At 38.6% G+C, this 24,486-nt stretch overlaps 2 protein-coding genes across 2 annotated transcripts; both read right to left on the reverse strand.

Moving 5' to 3' along the window:
* Window positions 1-1,819: 1,819 nt before the first annotated feature.
* LOC119733055 lies at window positions 1,820-2,989 on the reverse strand. Its single transcript, XM_038206636.1, has one exon. It carries the CDS (start codon window positions 2,987-2,989, stop codon window positions 1,820-1,822), a length of 1,170 nt encoding a protein of 389 aa, XP_038062564.1.
* A 3,441-nt stretch (window positions 2,990-6,430) lies between these two features.
* Window positions 6,431-24,477, reverse strand: LOC119733056 (myosin heavy chain kinase B-like). Its single transcript, XM_038206637.1, has 2 exons — window positions 23,898-24,477; window positions 6,431-6,513 (listed from the first exon to the last, which is right to left on the reverse strand). Exons 1-2 carry the CDS (start codon window positions 24,475-24,477, stop codon window positions 6,431-6,433), a joined length of 663 nt encoding a protein of 220 aa, XP_038062565.1.
* Between the last annotated feature and the right edge of the window lie 9 nt (window positions 24,478-24,486).

Here is a 24,486-nt window from a genome sequence, read left to right on the forward strand (position 1 = left end):
CGCGAAAATGTTAACCATATCTTCGGTGGGTTGCGTTGGTGCACGCCTCACCCACTTACTGAACAATTTGAGACTATTACATATAGCTATCATCACAAAACGTGGTGTTAAATTACGTTTGTAAGCCCTAGGAAATTGTGTTTAATTTAGTGTTTTTTTTATTGATTATTAAACATTCGTAAAAGGACAAGTTATTACGAAATGAACACAAGTACAAATACAAATTGGAACACATCAATATGGATGCATAGTCGATATAATGGGTAACACTAACGTACAAAAAAAAAACTTATTATGACTGGACAAAATGGAATATTGCTCTTGGTATATATATATATTTATATAAAAACCGCGTACATGAAAAGAGCTTTGACTTTCCGTTCTTTTGCTTTTTGACATTATTACTGCGATATCACTATTTGTTTATTGACCAACAAAACAAAAACGAAAAAAACCCCAACAGGAACATGATTGGTTCTGCTTTTAAAATAGAACTCTACATTAATTAAGTAGGAACTTTTTTTTAACAAATACTAATTTAAAGACATTTCATATCAGGAAGAAAAGATTTACCCCCGCTTTGAATTTATACTAATGAAATAATTACGTACATAGGCCATGCTACTACAGTGTAGGCCTACTTTGATGTTTTGGACGGCAGCAGATCGGTGATGGGATTGTTCATTCGATGATAAAGGCATGATATATGGCACAGTCAGAGTATGTCAGGGGAAAAATATTTTGCTAAATAACAGATTTGTCCTTTGACAAAAAAAACCAAACAAAACGGGTGAAATAACTTGCAATGCGGCCATCTTGAAAATTGCAGTTATTCTACCTTCGTATCATTTTTGTCGTAAAAAAGGAGGCTTACATGGCTATTGAAGTGAAATGCTTCAAAGATAATGTGAGAGAGCCATGCATTTCTCTATTTTACTGGCTTTTTCTGCGTAGGTGCCTGCAGAAAAGCCTTCGTGGGGTGCTGTGGTCCAAAGGTTACGGTGTTCGACTCGTGTACCGTGGTACATGGGTTCGAACCCTGACCGTGGGAACATGGTGCTTGCGCTCTTGAGCAAGGCACTTTACCATTATTGCTTCGTCATTCGGATGGGACGTAAAGCCGTAGGTCCCGTGTGTTGTGTAATGCCCGTTAAATAACCCAGTAACACTTATCGCTAAGAGAAGGGGTTTGCCCCGGTGTTTCTGGCAGTGGCTGCTTAATGCGCCGCAGCACCTTGTAAACCATTATTAAAATGCTACATAATGGTTCTCATATTTCCCATGTACTTAATTTACCTGTCTCTAATAATAAACATAATTTCCAGCGCCTTGAGTACCTAATTGTTGGTAGATACGTGCGCTCTTTTTTTATATAAGACTTCGGTATTATTATAGTATTATAATTATTTGTTTCTGTTCTGTTGCAGGCGATTGTGAAGTTAAGGACACTTTCCCAATGCATGAACAAGGTCCAATTGTACGATGTTTGTTGTGCCACCTTCAGAACCAAAAAAGCATCAACCGCGTCGTAGACAGACTGCAGAGGGAAAATCCGAGGTGAAGAGGGGCGACGTGGGTTTTTCCCCCGATGACGCTTCGATCCCCTTAAAACTCTCAAAAACATCATTCACAGTGGAGCCTGTGGCGACCTCAGTAAGGCCAAGGCTTGAGGATTCTGCACCCACTTACGAACTCGATCGACACGAACGTTCTTCCGGAAATTTGAAACGTTGAAAAAAAACGAAAACTTTTTAATTTTGCCGACGCGCAAGGGTACAGCGACGCGCGCGCAGAAACCGGAGACTTTTTTTTTATGCAATCATAGAATCCTGAGTGAATGCAAGTTGGAAAATAAATCTGAATCTGAATCTGAATCTGAATCAGACAAAATACGCAGCGAATGTATGTATGAGGAACTGGGGTCTGGCATAGATTTGCTGATTGAAGCCTTGATTTGATCTATTGTATTTGATGACCCAAGTTCACCGTACATAGTGGTATACACCGAATCGATTTGTTGTAGGCCACTGTGGGATTCAGTTTCTACATCCGAGTCAGATTCTTCTGGGATTGTCTCCAGCTCTATTTTCCGCTGTAGTTTTTCGACTTCAGACTTTGGGACGTCAGACGACTCACTCAGCTGATATGTGTATGTGGAGGACTTCTCGCCTGACATGTTTTGGACAATTTGATCCATGACCACCTGTTCACCCCGCGTAACATTAAATATTTGGGGTTTATTCAGCCCTTTACACAGTTCATTGCAACTGGGACTCTTGAAAAACCTTACAATGCCGAATTTCCCTAAATCGGTAGGGCCATAGACGCCGAGCTCTGTGCCTCCACTCAGCACAGCTGGGTCGGTGAATGTGTACCGTGTACCGCTCATCACTCCTTGCAGATCGCTGACCAAAATCTCGCCTCCAGATGCGTGATACGTAAAATGACTGAAGGCAGCTGGCAAGGCGCCTTTTTCAGGGTCTGTGAATCCAGAGTTGCTCGTGAATTTGACGTAATTCCCCTCAAGGTACCTTTCGACAAGTACGGACGCATTTGAAGGAATAACGTTTGTGACATTGTCTCTTGTGAATGCCAGTTTGCCTTTGACTTTTCTATTAATTGGAAGAAAGCCAAGGAATCGGAATGAAGCACGGTTGTCAACGTTGGTGAGTTCGGGCTCAACGAACTCAAACTCAGGCTTAACGTTTGTTCGATACATGGCTGCATGAACATTAAACAACTGTGCCATCTCACTTGCTTTTTCGTAAGCATGGTAGTCTACTATACACGCGTATTCTTCAATGTCGTCATACCATTCTTCTTTATAAACTTTAACAACGCATCGTTTCCCTTCCTTTTCGGGGGTTCCATGAAATGTTCCCCGGTAAACCCGTCGGGAGGCCCCTTGAGCGAACCAGTCGTCCTCGAACTCCACCCACGTAGATGAGCTTCCAATTTCTTTGGATGTGTTGCTTTGGTTAGCACCCATCTTGTGAAGAATAAACTAGTTTACCTGGAATGAGAACATTAATGTTATTTTACTTGAATGTATTGCCTGAATACATTTTTATTTTGTACTTTAATTTTTGCCCCATTTGCATTATTGTACTTTCTTAGTGTTTTGGGGTTGCTATTAAATTTGATGTTATGTTAAATATCTTTTGAAATTGTGTTGGGTTCTGGCAATAGTTTGACGTTTTCACTGCTCCCAAATACTTTCAACGCTCCTCAATAAATGAAAAGTAAAGTAATTTAGGACCCCGAAAGAGACAAACTTAAATTAATTTTGTTTAAAAAATGCAAGAATTTCGCGCGTTCATGTTAATTTTTAGTAATTCAACATTTTGTTTGCAGTATAATCAATCATCAGTATTGATGACTTTGTCAATGATATATTTTCTGTATCAAAAAACCTATCTATCAAGTAGTTATATTTATACCATTTATATAATAAAGTGGTCATGGGATCAACCGCTACAATCTGTCGGTCCTTATATAGAAAACATATTGTATCCAATTGTTGACATGCCATGCCTTAATTGTACTAGAAGCAGAAATGTCTGTAGACGGTTATAGACAACCTAAGTTTCACCACCGCTTATACATCTGGGCCCTTGGCTTTGAGTTTTAAAGATGACTTGAACTGGTGCAGCGAACGCGCTAGTCACATGGTTAGTACATGGTAGCTATTAAACACTGGAGAGGAGTGATAACTTTGCATGGAAAGAAATCATAAAGTGGCTTGTTTTCAAAGTTAGACCAAAACGCTTCACGGAGTAGGGCTTGCGAAAGTATGATTCGGTTCTTGGCAGAGTTTTACATTTAACAGCAATTCACGTTCATCAGTAGACCAGTTCGCTAATCACTGATCAATTTTCAGTACACATGCGCAGAAAGAGCCTTTCTTGAGCCCTTTACATTAGTCATTACACTCGTGACTCTGTAATAAAAATTGACGCTACCACATTTCCCCAGTCACTGGGACCGTACTCGTGCGGCTTTGTACCGCTCGGAACAGTGCGCACCCCTTGCAGATCGCAAACCAGAATTTCACCATCTGTTACATCTGTTACACATACCCAGTGTTGTTTGAGAATTTGACATACTCTCCTTCAAGGTACCTTTCGAGTGCAACGGTTACTTTTTCAGGGATATATGGGCATCCTTTGAAACCTAGGAAATTGATAGTGGTACGGGGAGTTGATGGTGGTACGTGTAATAAACTCGATTGGTTAGCTCATTTAATACAAGGCGATAAACCCCTGCGCAATCTCATGAGCTTTGAGATAGGCACGGTTGACTGCTTTCCAGACATACTCTTGTAGGTCTGAAGAATACCCCTCTTTGCAGACTTTAACCACGCCCTGTTTTCCATGCACGCGGTGATCTCCAGGAAATCTGCCCCGGTAAACCCGTTGGAATGTACCTTCAGCGAACGCAACGTCCTCAACATCAACATACATATCCTCGTATGATCGTATCCAATCACTTTTAAGCTGGTGCTTTGGCTACTACCCATTATTCTTAGAACGAGATGTTTTTGTGGAGAAGAGAACGAAAAAAAGAAGAAAAAGCTTAGCCTCTTTCAATATAATTGCGCAATTTGACGAACTTTTTTTTGGAAATGGGCACACAAATCTCACTAACTTCACAAGTTAGCGGTAACACAACATGTTTCCCGCCTTTTTGCCAAAGGCATTAAATTTGAATTAAGAAAAGCAAACCATATCAATGGAGGTTAGAGAAAAGGGTTTTACCGTGGGAGTGTATTAATGCTTTACCTCCCTTGTTTAATTTATTCCATTTGTTGGCGGAACGAACTATGGCAGCGTATGGGTAGAACATGCATTTTCTATAAAAGTCACATACATGTAGTTCAAAACAGTCAAGGTGATTCGCAGATCGCACGTGTCGCCTTTTTTTCACGATCGATCCCTATGGGTTTTGTGTGAGTGAATGGTTTTACATTTTAAAACAATGACCTGAATTGACCAATATGGAATCGCCCATATGTTTGGCGAATCTTGTTTTTTTTGCAAGTATAAATTTGGCAAGACTTGTTTTTAGCAGGTATATGTTTTGAGAATCTTGTGTTTTGTAAGTATATGTTTGGCAAACCTTTTTGGGGGGAAGTTTACGTTTGGCGAGCCTAGTTTTTCAAGTATGTACCGCAAGTCTTGCATTTGTGAAGTCTATTTTAGTAGCAGTCTTGTTTTTTTGCAAGTACATGTTTGGCGAGTTTTTTTTTTTGAAGTATATTTTTGGCGAATCTTATTTTGTGCAAGCATATAGGCCTATTTGGCAAATCCTGGGTTTTTTTGGCAGGTATATTCATTTCCTGAGTCTTGCTTTTTGCAAAAAAAGAGTGTATCCTGCACCGCGCTGGCGTCGGGCGAACAACGCTTGCGGGCGCATTGGAGATGATGGACTCATCTATAGCCAGGCAGTTACCCGGACGTTTGCAACTCTCCTTCAATAAAGGTGGCGACGTCTACAATATCGGTGTGATTTTTTTTCGCTGGAAAAGACCTAGAGCTCGCAGTTTCCGGTTTAGATGCCGTTTGCTGGTAATGATATTGTTGTTTGCGAGAAGTGATGCAATTATTTCGTCGAAATTAAGGCCTGAATTAAAGTAATAACGAATTAATTGGTTGCTATTTATCGGCATGAGTACTTTCATCACAAACAACAGTGCCCTCATGCACATCGCCTAACAGACTAAACAAAAACCAAGATCCGCCAAACATATACTTGCAAAAAACAAGACTCGGGAAACATATACAAGATTTGCCAAACATACACTTGCAAAAACAAGATTTGCCAAACATACACTTGCAAAAACAAGATTTGCCAAACATACACTTGCAAAAAAACCAAAAATTTGCAAAACATATATTTGCAAAAACACAAGACTTGCCAAATTAATACTTGCAAAAACAAGATTTGCCAAACAAACACTTGCAACAAACAAGTTCGCCAAACATATACATCAAAAACAAGACTTGCCTATCAAATACATACAAAAACAAAGACTTACCAAATATACACATCCAAAAAACAAGATTCGCCAAACTAATACTTGCCAAGGAGCAATGAATACATTCGATGGTACTGACATGCTTTCGTACATTTGGAACCAGTGTCGTGACTCATTGGGCTCGCCAGCTTTTTTTCGGGCCCCTGGCCCGCCGATGGGCTGGCTCGGTGCACTCGGAATATCAGTCGGGGCTTTTTCGGCCCCGGTATCGGTGGTGAGAGGCCGAACAGGAATTTCGCCGAGCACCGTGTTATCGGCCGAGGCTCCCTCGGCCCCCGGAGCGGAGGACATCGACCAAGTCGGCATGTCTCCGGGCCCCGTATTGCCGGCTGAATTTTCTCCGCAATAAGCCCCAAGGACAGAGGCCTACCAGGGGCCGATTTGGTGAATTTGCTACCCGTTTAGTCTTAGTAGTCGCTGGAAGCTTACCAGGCACAGCTCTACCTCTAATCTTGGCGGCAGAGCTGGACAGCGGCCTGTCAGGCATGTCAGCAGACCCAAAAAGGGAAGACTTTTGACGGCCAGCGCCAAAGGGCTTTGAAGAGTCACTCCGTACCGAATCACCACCGGGGGAAAGACTGCGCAGCCACTCTGAGACTCCGTTCCAATCATCTAAAGACCATCCTTCGCATATCTAACCCGGGTGGGCCTGAGAACAGAAACCTACACTCAGTGTTGTAGTACTCGTACTCGGTATTCGTCGTACTCGAGTTCTACTCGATTACTTTTTGGAGTACTCGTACTCGTACTCTAATGTCAAAGTACTCATACTCAAAATGGCGGTACTGGTACTCAGGCAGCACAGTACTCGTACTCGATATGTCGAAATTGTACTCGATCATCAAGGTACTCGTTCTCTAATAGCAGTAGTCGGGAAAACATGGTATAGCTTGCGCTTTCCACGGCCTTATCTTATCAATACTTTCAGTTTGAAATGGTTGATTGGCTTGTTTCGTGACTCTCCCCTGTGCGCGTCCGTAAAAACACATTTAACAGCTAGCCGAGAGTGGGTCTGTAATTCTGGCTGGCGCACCAGGAACCATTTGCCGTATGGCCGTATTCGGAAATACAAGTACTCGTACTCGGAAGTACAAATACTCGTATTGGAAGACATGTTCTTGTACTCGGATGTACAAGTACTCGTACTCGTACTCGGCAACCCAAGTACTCGGCAGTATTCGGTACTCAGAAAAAAGTACTCAACTACAACACTACCTTCACCTGGGGCATAAATCATGCACAAGTATTTCATAAGTTATCGCGCCGACAAGATTTTTGTTTTAGTGTTTTTGCCACTGTGCCCTTAACCCTTGTTCTTTCGGCCCCAAGCGTGATAGGCTTGTTAGGATTACAAACAGCAATCCACAAACCAAATGTGAAAGTCATTTGTAAAGTATTTCTCAAGTAATCGCGCTAAGAGGATTTTTTTTACGGACGCACAACACCTATACACCTGCAACGGTAGACTTCATATTGTCCTTCTCTTGCATGTACCTTAACTTTTTTAACAGCTCTGATTGATTTTGTACACGAATCTCAATTGTGAACCTTCAGTCAATCGTGGACCATATGGTCAATCATACACCATTATGATCCTCTATTGTTCAACGTTCACGATTTGAATGTGTATACAAAGCTTTGCCTTACATATATACTGTGGACAGTCCTGTGTGTTCGTGTAATTAAGAAAAACCGACAGAAACAAAAATCACTTTAAGTGCACTGTAAACACTATTTTAATTCACTTTTTATCATGATTTCCTTGTGTGATCCTCTTTAGTTCGCGCCGGACAGAAACTCCCAAATGCATATCAAACATGTTTCCAGAGAGAGGGGAACGTAGTCTGGACGCCGCAAGTCCACGTTCACACTTTCTGCATAATGTGGACCTCTTTTGTTCACAGGTCCAAAAAAGAGTATATTAGACTAGAGTACACCCCCACGGAAGGACAAGGCGGAAAAATAGCATGCCCCTTCGGCTTCGCCGCGAGGCATACACATCATGACTATTTGACTAAATGTAGGTGGCGCGAAAGCAAAATTCATAACCAGTCATGAACAACTACACAGCGTCACCAAATAAATATCATGACTGCTTATGTCCCTTGGGGGACACCATACTTACACAGCATGATAAAATATTCTCTCTTTTTTGGTTACAGTAACAAACAGAACATATTAAATTCAATAATTTTCCTAAACTAAGATTAGCATAAAATGTTAAAATTGTGACGTGTCTGACATCATGACATAATCAATACAGAATATTTCTTAACATGCATTAAAATCAAAACAGAAAATCCATATGTTCTGTTGATCGAACCAAAAATCCGAAATGGCCTAATGATGACGTCATCTATATTATTTTCATTTTCTTTTAAACTTTACACTTTCTTTTAATAGCAAAATTTGACATAAAAGCAATCAGATGGCGAGTTTCTGTACCGTAAAATCGAATTTCTCTACCAGAAAGACAACCACCTCAACCTATGAACCAGCCAACGGACAATCTTTTTCTATAGTCGGTCAGATCAACTTACCTAAGATGCTTGCACTTCCAGAGGTGAAAATGTTGAAGACGACAGCTCAAGGGGACAATGCAAATCTGTAAGAGCAGAGCGTTCAGGTCGTTTGTGATAACAGAACATAACATGATTTCTCAGCAGAAGTTCTTTTCAATTTTCAGAAGTCTGGTAAAAATGTTTCCCGGTTGAGATCGGTGTAATTTCAGAGACTTTCCGTAATTGACTAGGCAATTTGGTACAGTAATTCCATTATCAAACCTGAAGTAATATGCTTCAACCCTAAAACCTTCGATTTTTTCCGCGAAACGTTTGCCAAAAAAAACCACCCAAAAAACAAAAAAGAACTCACAACAAACCAACAAGAAAAACCCTTCCCTGACTTTTTTTTTAGCTTCGAGTGTTGCCCATCGTTTCAAACCAACAACATTAAATGCTGAACATGAGTTACCGCGCAGCGCAAACATTTTCATGAGAACTGAATTTTCACAAAGGAATATAGGGCTGAAGCCCAGCTTCAAGTCAGTTGTTCAGCACCCTTCTTTGGATTTTGAGTACATTTGTTGCTTCAAACGAACAAAATGCACAAATTACAAATGATGGACTGTACCACTAACACTGGACATCCTTTTGTGACTTTAATATATAATCCCTTATTGCAAACAATCAATAAAGTCACAAGCGGATCATTTGTCTTCAGTCTGTTTTGTTATTCGCCAAGATTAACAGCATTCTGTTTTTGCTATACCTTTTTTGTATCAGCCTATAATTTTGTAATTATCCATGAACGCCCAAATTGCAAAACCAACACGTGTAAACTTACGCATTGTCCAGACAACTTTTGCCCGGAGTGTAGGCCCTTATACCATCACCCCTGATGTTTGAAAGACGAAAAACATCAGACTGAGAAAACACCACAGTGATGTTAAGCGCCAGTTGATTTCAAGTCTTTGTGCGGTGATCGGTTGCCGGTAGTTGCTTTATAGTGGACCAGCAAATACAAATGACTGGTAAAACACGGGAAATTCCATTTGGATGGTGGGGGTGTAAACTATATTAACACCATTGGTAACGTGTTTCTCTAAACCTACCTACAGAACAACCTTCCTCGATGAACACCACGAGGAAGCATTTTGCCTCCATGACAAGAAATAAGGCATCCTACCGACTTGCCTTTGTAATATTTGTGTGTTGATTCATGGACATCACGTTCTCAACACTAGTAGACTGCCATAGACCAAAGCAACTTCATTTTGTTTGTTCTTATTAAAACAAATATTTCAGTACAGCAATTGCTTTTACAAATACCAAATTGACCAATCCAAGGCAGTCTATTGAAATGTTTCGAACTGCTTTGAGTCTAGTTTATCCGTTTGGAAGTCACCCCTTTAAAAAGTGGTGCACTCTTTTTGCAACTTTGCACATCTCGGGTTTTTCCAGTGTTCTATTTATAGAAGGTATTAAAGCAAACCCGGCACCTGATCTCCACGAAGCAGACAGCACATTTGGAATCAGTTGAGGCCAAGAACTTGCTCAGCTCGAGACCACTGTAAGCTACATTCAAGTTGTTTTCCTGAGGAATTCCGAATCTGAATACTATCCATAATTCAAGAAAGTTCCTGGAAAAGGGTGAGTTTTACATGTGAAATTTGGATTGCCCTGTGTTAATGCTATTTATCTTTTGTTTGTGCAACATAACAGTAATTGCCAGAGATGTACATGTAGCAGAGTCCACATCGTTTGAGTCCGAGCAAAACCGAGTCCACGAAGGCTCGAGTCTGAGCCTAGTACGAGTCCATTTTTATACGAGTCCAAGTCCAAGTCCAAATTGCCAAGTCCGAGTCTAGTGTTAAAAGAGTTATTATTATCAGGGAAGAGTTAAAATTATCAGACAACAGAGGTGGGACAATGTTTGGAACCATCTTAAAGTTTTTCTCAAGTCTAGAGTCTCGATTCGAGTCCGACGGACAGTTTTGAGTCAGTCACTAGCCGAGTCCCAGCCATGCCGAGTATAAATGCCACGAGTAAGAGCCAAGTCACAAGCCCAAAACCTCGAAACGAGTTCAGACTGGAGACCGAGTCTTGACTAGAATCTGTATTACTGGCAATAGCCTTTAAAAGTAGTCTAGAATGGGCATTATAATTATTTTCGATTTCCTGGATTGAATGATTTATTGTTTAAAAAAACAGCGACACGTTGCTTTACTTATAACGCACTAAATTATGACAGATAATGTTACCAGTTCTCAGTGCTCAGAGAAAAATGGAAGTGAGCTGAATTTCACGACTGATATCGCTGGTTCAATAAACAAACGTACATGTATCTACAATCTTAGCAAAATCTCGCTAGGCCCCCAATCCCCCGGCACCCGCTCAATGTTGTCTCTGATTACGCGGTGTGTGCTCCATCAGCTGGATAGAACAACATTGACCGGGGGAGCGGGGAGTGAGTGGTCGTTGGAGGCTAAAGAGGTGTCCCAACCATTTTGCCGGATTGTACCTTTTCAGAGAGCTTGGATATTTTTCTCTCTTTTCAGAATTAACTCGACCGTTGCAAAATGGGTTGTCGTTGTCAAAGAATAAGTAACGCCTCTGAAGATATCGATGACACATCTGTCAGGGTGGAGTTCGAGAACAACTGGTTCGCTCAGGGGCTCTTCCGACTGCTTTTTGTAGGAATGTTTTATGGTGATTCCTCCCGAGAAGGAAAACGTTGCGTGGTTAAAGTCTATAAACAGGAATGGTATGAAGACCGAGAAGCCAGGAGCGTTGACAAACGTACCTGTGACAAAGCTGAAGAGATGGCGCAGTTGTTTAACGCCAATATGTACACAAACAAACTAATAAAGTTTGTTAAACCTGAATTCACTAGAGTAAAAATCCTTGCCTGTCTTCAAATCTTACTGTGTTTTTCGGTTGAGATGATAGTGAAAGGGATACGCGAAGGCACAAGAGATTGGGTCTCAAACGTAATCCCCCGAAACGCGACCCTCGCTGTCGAGAGGTACCTTGAGGGTAATTTTATCAAATTCTCGAGCAACACTGGGTACGTACACCCTGGACAAGGTTCCTTGTCATCTTCCTTTAGTCATTACACTTATCACGCATCAGATGGCGAGATTTTGGTTTGCGATTTGCAAGGGTTGCGCAGTGACACAGGGTACAGATTCACTTCCCCTGCTATTCACAGCGGCGGCACGGAACTCGGTGTGTACGGCCCTACTGATTTGGGGAAATTTGGTATCGTGAAGTTCTTTAAGACTCATACCTGTAATGCGTTGTGTACTGGGCTCAATAAACCAAAGCTTATCACCGATTCACTTAAAGATGAGAGTTTTGTAAATAAAATTGTCAATGCCTTGCCTGATGACTGTTACTCTTCAACGTACATTCCTCAGTTGAGTAAGCTCACTGACGTCCCTCTGCGTGAGATCAAACTAGCACAAAGCAAATTGAAGTTGATAGCAGTTACTGAGTAAAGCGATATTCTTGACCAATGCAATATCAAAATGAAAAACGACTTCGCCCTCTTTCACTTGTTTCAGTTTATCAATGCCATGAATAAGACATTTAGTAATTTTATTAAATTTGGTAATTTAGACAACATTCCGGCAGAAATACCAATGAAAGTGCATCTTTTACAATGCTCAATAAGCATGCCTGTGTGGGGCCCATGCTTAAAAGCTCTGCTTCTTAATGGGCTCCTCTGCAGTGTCTCTAAAATATCGCTTTTGTTGTATTATTTGTAATTCTTTTCTGTTATGTAATTATTTTATGTCATTAATTGATTTGATACTGTGGATGAACCTTTGAACTTTGAAGTCTCCCTGAAGTTGATCGATACACGCAGGTTAATTTTTTTCAGTATCGCTAATCTCTCTTCGTCAATATTCTAACATCAATTTTGGAATGCGCACAACACTTTCGGTGTGAGGTTTAATTTATATCACCGATTAAATTAGATAACAGTACATTTTCATTGTAATGTAAAGTTGCATACTTCACTTGATACGAAGTGGCACTTGTTATGTCCATCGGGGCGTATGACAATTTGCAAACCGAGCAATGGAAATTGTTATAAACTTTGGTATTTCGCAAGAGGGGTTGATTCTGTATTGTGCCTGTAATATAAGTAATATTGCACGATGGTCATTTTAGGTTGATATGGAACTATTTTATCCTATAATTACTTTGAAATTGAAAAAGTATATATTTAGGTAATGTTGAAATAATGATGTAAACTCATATAGGACCATTTGCTTTTCAAACATTTTGTTCGTTCTCAATGATAACTCCATTAAGATTCCAAGGGGAAGATTTTAACACTAAGCTGTTTGGGTTCCAGTATAGTAGAGCAAACTTTGAAAGCCAAAGAGCATGGACAACCTTCTGACCAAGACATAATTATTTCACGACGTAGTAACAGTACAATATATAAACCAAGTAGCCTGCGTGATAATTTGGTAGGTTATTATTGTGATAAATGGAAATGATTGTATATTCTTTAAAGAAATCAACATTTTTTTCAGTGCTTATCGGAGACATCATTGGTAGATAATATTGAAGAAAATGTGTTCACATTGATGTTAAACAATGGTGCATTGACCGCTGATGTGCAAGTTGTATTAAGTACCGTAAGCAAATTCGTTAGTCTAACTGCGAATGCTTTGTATAGTAGATCATATATTATGTCAATGGGATACAACAATCAACATCAATCTCCAAGACAACGGAGTCATTTGTGCACTTTGTGGGAATTTTCTGCATTTGAATTGGTTGAATACCCCATATTTTAAATAAAGCTATAACATGTTATTCTGAAAAACCCTTCATCCTTATTACGTTCGAAATTAAAATACCGAATTCGGTTATTGTATCAAGTATCATTGCGTTGTATGTGTAATGTACCGTGAAAATCGTGATAAGTGTAGTCGAGTAGTTATGCTTTACAGTGCCGGTTTCTCTCTCCTGAAGACGGTCAGAGCATACTGACCGGAACGTTGAGTTAATACCTCTGGTTCCTTTCAGAACCATTCTCTTAGTTGAGAAATTTTTCGCACATTGTGTTTCCGCAAACTTCTCATTATTTGCCGGTTTTTAGTTAATTGAACTTAATAAATATTTCTCGTCAACTAGTACATGTACATTTTTTTTACACTAAACCTGCTCGTGTTAATCAGTGATGACTTCATCTTAATCGTGTAATTAAAGAGTGCTATGAGCGTCAAGATGAGGTAGTTCGCTTTTCGTTTTTTAAGAATAGTTAAATGATTAATGAGTTCACTATTAGTTCATCATCTAAAGCTTTATAATGTTTTTTTTTTGGAAAACTAAAGATTACAATTTATTAAATTTTATCCAAAAGTTGTATTTAGTAGCAAGCCCCATTGTATGACATGTTTATGATTTCCTTTAGCATGAAGTCCTCTTTTTCAACTGAACTTTTTGACACAAAATGAAACAAATCTTTATATGAAAACAGTTTTATATTTTGTAATCCTGGTCAAGGATTTTTTTAGGTAAACATGAACTAACCTCAACGTTTTATGCCAATACAATAGAGCTATCTGGCTATGGATTGGAGAACTATTCTAAATTTGTCAAGGTTAACAAGAAAAGATCAACCCAAATGTATTATGTTTATAAGTCAATTTACTCTAAACTAGCTGGATGACCGTCTAGATTCATGTTCCAGAACCAATACTGCAGATTATCCTAATATTGGTATTCCTGGCTATTTCGAAATTGTTATTATTCGAATCCAACTATTTTGATAGTTTCGTCCAGCAACGTCGATTTAGTGTAATTCCAACGTTTAATACATCTAGTTCAGACAAATTCACACCATGAAAACGCATATTCATTCCGGGATTTTCGGTTTCCTCTCATCTACGCCGAGCCGTATTATTCGAAATCAAATTTGTCCCATGCCACACAGTTTAAATATGATTTTGTTCAATTTCCACATATTCCATTTTGAACATACCAGAACAAATTATCTCACAACAGACACATTTGCTTAACAAGGCTTTAAAAATGATTGATATAGGATGAATTTGAATGCTGCTTACGTACTGGCTCAAAATATTCGTCAAAACCAATTGAATTCGTCTCAGCTTTTGCCTGAGACGAATTCAATTGGTTTTGACGAATATTTTTGAGCAAGTACTATAACAGGTTGGCCAAACTTTGCAATTAAATTATTAATGACTAAGTTGGTTTTGGTGAAAGCGTTTGAAATTCTTGTCGGAAAAAATTGTATATTAGAGATGGTAAATTTGAATGAAAAATGTTCTAAAATAGCCAGAGAACCTGCACTGTACGGTACTGTACAAAAGTTTACCTTGAATTATCCACCTTGTGATTTTTAATTGCTAAGCAATGTTATTATTGGTTTTCCTCAGATTTCAAAAATATATAAGCGGTTTTTTTTTAATTGGTACATGTTGGGCTCTATAGGCACATAAATGTTGAATATGGTGTTGTTAAATGTGTGATGCATTGCAAATTGCTTAATAAGAGATATATCCTTGACATTTTCAGTAAATGGGCTAGAAATTGCCTACGCTGGCAAATTCAAAATGAAATTAAAATATTCAGTGCTGCTACTGACGAGATTTTTTTTCGGAGATAAACATGGTTAGTGTTAGGTAACAATAATCTAGGGTTTGCATAGGGTCCCATATCGTGCTGGGTACAACATCTGAATTCGGCAATTTCTATTAGCTTAGGCGACATTCCTCCCAATCAAGGAAATTGCCTGAGCTATGGTGAGAGGCTCAACGTATTCCTTTCTCCGCTAACACCCTAAATTTCCCGTTCCCGATACACGTGTCCGAAAAAAGATTGAAAGTCCCCTTTAATCCCAGAACAGATACGGCATTTCAAAATAGAGGAGACAACACGGGATCTGAGGATCAAAGTTACGGCAAGTTTACAATATTGCAAGTATAAAATTAACAAATACATATGTAAGAGGACAGCGGTTTTGTATAATAGCTATATGATATACGGGCACAAATGGTTTGTGCATATGTTGTCTTTATTCTTTAAGGGCTACAGCAGGCGAACTTCAATGTGTGAAACTGCAATCTATAAAAGAAAGAAACTAGTCAATCGTGCATTACTTCCAGGTTGGACCGGTGTTTCGACAAACTCGACATAGTTCATTAAGAGTGCAAGCTTGTACGCCGTATATATAGCTAAGGCGTGTAAAGCCCGCGTATAAACGTTTTCTCTTGGCACAGTGTGTTAGGCATATCGTAAATCGATTATGCATAAAAAGACAAGATAAGGTGAAAGGAAAATATTATTCAACTGTTACCTCAATAAAAAAAAATAAAGAATAAAATGTTGCTCAATGGAAAACATATCCCAGAATCCTAATAATATTTATGTCAGCTTCAACTCTAAACAAAGCGGATGCATCATTAACTATTTTGTGATATATATTTGAAAATAAATTCTTAACCTTTCCAAAAAGTCGCTAAAAAGTAAAATTCGATTCGTTTTAACTTTGGCTTTAAATTAAGTGTTTTTTTCTCAGGCTAGTGGCATTCTGAGTGGTGGCAGCGCGTTGAAAAAAAAATAAAACATGGAAAATCCCGTTCACTCCCAGAGTAGACTTGTTTTTCACTCAGAACTAGATATGATAATGATGGCAAATGATAAACACAAGGCAAAGGTTTCCTAGATACATTGAGGGTAAATTTATCAGCCAATAGGAGGTGAGGGTCAATGTGGGGGTCGATACTTATTATTTTTTTTCTTACGCAACATTTCGTGAACCGTGTTCTCATGGCACGAAACTGTCTCAAGTTGTTCAGCTTAGCGAACATTAATAACGCATACAAAGACAATATGAGATGAACGAAAATGTTATAGTAAACTGTTGCTTGATTGCAAAAAAATACAAATAAAATAAAATAAGTTCATAGTCTTTGCAAGAAAATATCTGAAAAGTAAATTAAATTCCTGCTACAGTGTCTTATCAAGAGAACTAGTTGGCACACCAAGATTTCATACCAGCTCTATTTAGCATTGTGCATACCGATCATTGTTACACTAGCCATGGTTTCAATCTAATAATAAGTGTAATACAAATCGTATAGAAAGGATTCAAAGGGATTGTACTCGATTCTATTTCCACTAACTGCAATTAACGACACAGATGATTATTTGGACTACTCCCAGCGGCTGTCACTACTCAAACTTTTATCACTTGGATCAAGGAAAAAACAGTTGAGTCTCTTTTTCTGTTATCACATTTTTAGAATCATACTCAATCTTTCGTGTAAACCATCGAAGAGATTTCCCAACCTTTCTCATTCCGTTCTCCAGATGTAACACTTTTAAGAATTCTCTTTTTTTCATCGCGTACCTGCTTTGTGGAACTCATTACCTACCCATTGAAATTCGTTGTTCTACATCACCTTCCTCCTTCAAAAAAGATGTCAACAGTTTTCTCCTTGAGTAAAGTTGCAGTGTTGGACAGCCGTTGGGGTTACAAATTACTTAAATTTAATAATAAGTGTAATAATAATGGAATATAAGTGTGTGCGTGTGTGTTATCTTTGGTAATTATTTATAATTATGTTTTATTGTTAATTTTCCCTCACTTCACATTTGGAATGGGCAGACTGTACCTTCGGGTAATAGGATTTTTTTTCTCCACGGTCTTGTCTTCTCCACGTATATATTTTTCTCCATTGCTTTTTTGTGTCTTTGCTTGTTGTGGGTTTAAAATGTTATAACGTAAGTGTATCTATTTATATGGAGAGAAATAATAATAATAATAATAACTAGAGCTTCGCGTTTGTTGTTACAAACGCAGAGTGGTCGGGTAGACAACTATTTTATGAAACACTGTCCAGTTAAGTTATGAATTTTTTTTAATGTAAGAACATGTACAAAGAATAACGAAATTTAAACTGTCTGATAAAATTAATCATTTTGTTTAAAAATGTTTCTTTTAGGTAGTGATCAATGTCAGTATGTATTTATTTTTTTAACGTAGAAAAAGTGAATATGGGTAGTGAATACTGATGTTATTCGGAGAGGATGCATGTTCATTGATTTGCATTTAATCATGTGTCCGATCATAACTGGAACTCCGCCATTTTAAATGGTAAGCTGTTTTCAGCATGAACTCCCAATACCATTTGCCTGAAGAAAAAAACCCGAAATAATACTTACTATCCGAAGGTAAATTTATAAACAGAAACAAACATTTATATTCGCCGAATCGCCGTTCAGAGTTCGTACGAGGATGCCTTTCCGGGACGCGCCACGAACAGCGTAAGTGCACACATTCTACTTTCCGAATCACAGTGTGCATGCAGTGTACAAGCTTAACCCCGGTTATGACACATTAACTGCGCATGCGAAGACGCGCGCAGCGATCTATTTTAGTCGTACACGCGTGACAACAGTACTTCTCCTCAGACGTTCTCAAGGTCTACGTACTTATAACTGATCATGTACATGTACATGTACGCCCGCAAAAAGCAAACGAAAAGCTAGGCTACGTTCGGCGGGCGTGCGCGCCGCCGCGCCCTATGCCGTGGCTGAACGGCGAGGCGCTATGCTTTCATTGAATTTTTGAGCGACGGACTACTATAAGGGTATTTGTGTCGGCGGCGGGTCACGTGTGTGAACAATTAGTCAAGCCACGAACCTGGCACAATGGACGCCAATGTTTAAGCTATCATTCAATGGACAATTCACGATTATATCTCTCAGAATTGATTTATTTTTGAAGAATAGAAGGTCTTTTGGTCTTATGACGTCATCAACTTCAAACTTCACACATGTGTTGTTTGCATGAAGGTCATTATATATACCAGTTTTCAGGTGATTACAAAACACTTCGCCACAGACAACTATTCAAAATGCATTTTGGAAATTCTTAAACCTGCCGCTAAAGGGTCGGTCGAGAATTTCATGACGTCACCGGTCCAAGTTTTGAAGAATATTTTCTGGCCAGAGACTAACACCGTTGAAAGCAAGTTCATATCTATTTCCAATTTTAAATAATAAGCCAATAATAAGCCACTTCCGGTTTCGACCGGAAGCAAGGGTCATGTGATTTTATGTACACGTTAAAAAAATAAAGACCTTAATTTACTCTATCACTTGCCGCAAACAGCAAGACGACAGATCTCATTATTAATAAAATATCAAAGTTTAATTGCTTGTCACGTGACACCTGATGACGTTATCATGCCATCATTGTTCTGGCACAATCTTAGCATTCCGTCTTTGCTTGGTGTTACTTTGATGAAGATGCCCCATTGAAAAGTGGCCAAAAAGGTCCCTTGAAAAAGAAGGGCACAAAGTGGAAAAACTGTGTAAAAAGTCAATGGGCTTAAATAAATATTCAAAATTTCATAATAAATCACACGATGACGTCATCATTGCTTCCATCTTCACCAATGACCTTTGCTATATGTTCTTTGACTATGTTAAGTTTCAATGTCACAATGAGTGTGCTTTATGACTAAAATGCTGACGAAAAAATCGTGCACAAAGTCTATGGGATTTGTTATAGAAGACCAAGCGTCTTGAGCACAAGACTACGCGCCACGTGTTTGGCCCCGTTCCAACAAGCATGACGATGAAGAAATAATGGGTCTGCACTGAATGCATGTACATGTACAATGTCCTGTACATGCAGTGAACTCACGCACACCCAGCTCTACGCTTTCATTGAATTTTTGAGTGACGGACTACCGTTAGGGTATTTTTGTCGGCGGCGGGTCACGTGTGTGAACAATTTGACAAGCCACGCGCCTGGCACAATTGACGCCAATGTTTTATCTATCATTTAATGGACAATTTAAGATTATATCTCTCACGATTGATTTTTTAGCGATTTTTGAAGAATAGAAAGTCTTTTCGTTGTAACTTCCGGTCTGATGACGTCATCGGCTTCAAACTTCACACATGTGTTGTTTGCATGAAGGTCAGCATATATACCAATTGTCAAAAGATTACAGCAAACTTCGCCACAGACATCTATTCAAAATGCATTTTGGACATTTTTCAACATGCCGCTAGAGGGCGCTCTAATATTTCATGACGTCATCGGTTACAGTTTCAAAAAGTACTTTCTTGCCGAAGACTAACATCGTTGAAAGCACGTTCATATATTTTACCATTTTAAATTACAAGGCACTTCCGGGTTTGACCGGTTTCGACCGGAAGTAAGGGTCGTATGATTTGACACCCACGAAGTAAATTGAAGACCCAGTTTTATTCTATTGACTGCCGTTAAAAACAAGTTCCGGTCTCTCACGGTTGATTTTATATTGATTTGTTATGATTAAAAAATTGAAACACTAAATTGCTTGTAATTTGATACCTGATGACGTTATCATGACGTCAGGACAATATGCACTACTCGGGATCAGGGTCAATATGTGTTCGAAGTTACAAGTTTATATCTTGAACAGTTTAGGAGTAAACCCACTGAGAAGTATTGTCCGGGAAAAAAAAAAAAAAAAGATTAATCGGAACCATTCTAGACAGTGGTCGGGTTGTGCCCGACCACTCAATAATGATTACGGGGAATGGGTTATTTGGGAGACATTCCCATAGACTTGTGCACAAAATTTTTCCAACTTAAATGTGCCCTAACCCAATATGCCCTTGTCCTTTTCCCACGAATTTCGGTATTTGTAATAATTAGACCACGAGCAACAAATATAACCTAATTGCGACAACAAAATTTTGTCTCTAAAGGGGGGCTGCGCCATTAGGGAGGCAGGTATGTGTCTCCCTAAAAGCCGGTGTCTCCCTATTATTGAAGAAATTACGATAACGTGTCTCCCTAATGGTACATTTGTAGGATTTACTCTTTTCGCCCCAATAGGGTGACTTTCCCATAGACTTGTGCACAAACCTAAACTGTCACCTAAGTTTACCTTATGTTTTTTTTCCACGAAATTTAGTTTTTATACTAATTGGACCATGAGGAATCGATTTAGATGGTTAGCGACAGCAACATTCCTTGTCCTAAGGGTCGTTTTCATAAAAGGGCGACAGTAATTTTGTCGCCTCAAGAAGGTGTATCGCCCTATTGTGGACGGAGTTCGCAAAACCTGTCGCCCCATCACAGTAATAGTAGTAATATACATAATCATCATCATCATAATAAAAATAAAAATCGTAATAATAATATTAATATCCAACTTTGACTTTAAATTTGTTTAGGCCTAGTGGTATGCTGAGTGTTTGGCAAACTGAAACCAATGCAGCAATGTTTTCTACAAACGTTATAGGGCCGAATGTTTGCCGTGGTGTTTGGCAAAGGCTTGGTCGAAGCGTTTTGAAAGAATAAAACCTGGAAAATCCAGTTCACTCCCAGTATGGACTTGTACCTAACTATGGACAAGTGGTAATTATGATAGCAACTGATAAATATGGGGCAACGTTTTCCTAGATAAACAATTAAGCTTAAATGAGTCGAGAGTCAATAGGGAGGCCGATAGTTACTTTTTTTGTATATGACTATGAATAGGAGATAATTATGATATCAAGTGATAAAAATAGGGCAGAGTTTTCCTAGATACGGTGAGGCTAAAGAAATTAGGTTGAAGGAGGCGAGGGTCAATCGGGAGGTCGATACTTAATGTTTTTGTTTACTTTGTAAAGGTTCAAACTCCTTTGCCAAACCGGGGAACTAGAGATAAAAGGAAAATACAATTCCACCGTTGCCTGATGAAAGCTTACGATTGAAATATTGCCAAAGCAGGAAACGACTGACTTGTTTTCTTTAATTCCATCAAAACAATTTATAAGCCCCACTAATAGGTAAGCGTTTGTACGGTCAGCAGAACTTTCAAGTTATTGGTATACAGAATGAGTAAAAAAAATAAGCGGAATCCGACCGAAAAAAAATGTTTATATTTAAAAAATATGTAGCACCAAAAATAATAACGATGATAATAAAAATAACAAAAAAGATTAATTAATTGCGTGTTCTGATTGTTTGGAACAACGAAGAAAATGACACAGAATGTTTGTTTCAACAACTGCCAACAACTGAAGTACACAATATATTTATTCACAACCCTGCTTAGACAAACATTGATGTATAAAATCATTTTTCATTTAAAACGGGCCTTCAAAAGGACTTTGTGAAATATAATTAGCTTTTGAACTGAGATTTTATCGTTTTCATTGTCCGTGCATTCTGCCTTGAGAAACAGACGGCCAATTACGTTACCTGTGCATTCATTACGCATGCACACCTTTTCTAAATCTATTTTGTGCAGGTTTAGCAGCTAATTTGATTGACGTTTAATGAAAAAGAAACCCCTACTTGTATCTGGTGCCGATGGCTTTCAACTAAAAGTGAAATAAAATAGTGAATGTTTGAAATCGCCCTCTAAAAGCGAAAAAGAAGTCTTGTAAACGAATCTAAATGGACATCAACGAAAGGTGCTGCTCAATCACTTAATTGATCGAATTGAAATGGCATCGAATGCTCTAGTAGCGAAAATAAGACGCGCGTTCATAGCGATTCTCAACTTCAGACGAAAATGAATGACCAATTTTCAAAAGTGAATGAACATTTTAGGATATTGGTCGGGAAAACCTATATTAATACAGGTCATACAATTTGAAAATTTTACCCTTAAAATATTATGCTGGTTGAAGAGTACGCCCAACACATGTTATGGGGCATAATCAGTTCTCGATGCATGAAATAATACTTTTTTTTATTAACTTATAATTCTGTGGTCTAGTTACTTCCGTCCTATGAATATTATATATGACATATGGCTGTTCCATGTTTTTAATGTAATGCAATGGTTTTTACAATATTTTTTTGACCTAACTGCTATAATTCTGATCTACAATTCTTAAAAAATAAACGATACCTAGGAATAACGATTTTGTTATTCAAACAATAAGAATTTCACGATGTAATGCAATGGTCTTTTTGACAAAGGATTGTCTTGACTTATGAACTTCTGGTGTTGATATACAATTAAATTTTTTCTTATAAATACACGCTCCATCCAAATTGAGAATTTATACTAAAATTTAAGTTATCAGTATATTTCGCAAAATACGAGCATTTTCATGTTCTTTGTTTATGATCCCAATGATAGCTAGTCAAGGCAGATTTTTCCGATGCATGACAGTGTTAAACGTTGGGAGGCTGAAATTTAATTCCCAAAATATTTATGGCGTTGAGTACACAATCAGAACATTCAAAGCCTCTGCAAACATGCGGGTTTGATTGAAATAAAAATATGAAAACACTCAATTACTTATTCATGCAAAGTATAAAACTTTCCAATGGAATTTATGTATGCTACCATTTCGTAATTTTTGGGATTCATCTCAATCATACAATCCCTAACACGGTTCCACGTGTCGCAGAGGTACCTTGGAAACTGGCTAAATACAGTAATAATTATGTGAGCGAGCACCGTTGATTAGATCTGGTGCTGCGATTATGCTTTCAGCGTAATGTTTACTTTATGCACGACGCACAAAACACATGTACTGTGTGAATAAAATATAATGTTTTGATATGATATGATATGATAATTTATATGATATGATCATTTATTGTCCACAATAAGCATGCGGAAATTTGCTTTCCACCAGCAGTACACATTTAAAACATAGAGAGAGTACATACAGATACTTACAAATTTGCAATGTTGTCCATTTGCAAATAAATCAAATACTTATTTGAACTAATGACTAACAAAAACTTAATTAACAATATGAGTAACCAACGAAGTGAATTAATACCATTATCATTTAATCTATATATTATACTATACTATACTATAACCATAACAATAAACACGAAATAATTTCGAATTCTACGACTGACTGCGAGGGGCTTAAGATAACAGTTACAAGGGGTATGGAAAAATGTTTATAACCAAGGGTTGAGTTATCGCTTGACAAGTTGGTTGAACATTATGGATGGAGTTTGGTACAAATGACTGACAGAAGCGTGCTCGGTTCGTGCGTGGCACACGCAACCTGATGGGAACCGAACAAATGAAGAAAAAAAAAACCAGTTGAATTCAGTGTTAGTTTTGTGTGTAATTTTTATCAAAAATGATGAAATTACTTGTTGACTGCTTCAAACTGGATTTTAATTTGTGTTTGTTCGAATTCAGATTTGGAAATGCCGCCCCACGTTAACTCAAACGTATGTTTCGTTGAAGAACTCTCCAAGTGAATTTTACGTACGATTTCATTGAAATTAATCCTTTTACCTGATGTGCAAGAGACAATTTGGGGTTTCTTGAGCCCTTCACACAATGTATTACACTCGTGATTTTCAAAAAACTTCAAAATACCAATTTTCCCCAAGTCACTGGGACCGTACAAATGCATCTCTTTGCCGGCGCTGTGAATAGCAGGGTCTGTGAACGTGTACCTTGTACCGTTGTTCACCCCTTGCAGATCGCAAACCAGAATCTCGCCATTTGTGACGTCGTAAGTGAAATGACTAAAAGCAGCTGGCGTGATCTCTGCTCCAGGACGCACATACCCAGTGTTGTTCGAGAATTTGACAAAATCTCCTTCAAGGTACCTCTCGACCACAACGATCGCATTTTTAGGGATATTTGAGCTGGAACGAATTTGAGCGAACTCTGGTCTAACAAACTCTATTGGCTTGCTCGTATTTATATACTTGTCGTTAAACTTCTGCACCATCTCCTCAGTTTGCTTAAAGACACGGTCGTCTGCTTTCCAGGCATACTCTTCTAGGTATAGAGAATAAGGCTCTTTGTAGACTTTAACCACGACATCTCCATGAAATCTGCCCCGGTAAACCCGCCGAAATGTACCTTCAGCGTACAATTGGTCCTCAAACTCAACATACCCATCCTTGTATCCAATCACTTCAGCGCGGTTGCTTTGGTTACCACCCATTTTTCCCTT

This window comes from Patiria miniata, unplaced genomic scaffold, assembly GCF_015706575.1.
Source record: "Patiria miniata isolate m_02_andy unplaced genomic scaffold, ASM1570657v1 HiC_scaffold_25, whole genome shotgun sequence".
In the NCBI taxonomy this organism is placed as follows: Eukaryota; Metazoa; Echinodermata; class Asteroidea; order Valvatida; family Asterinidae; genus Patiria; species Patiria miniata.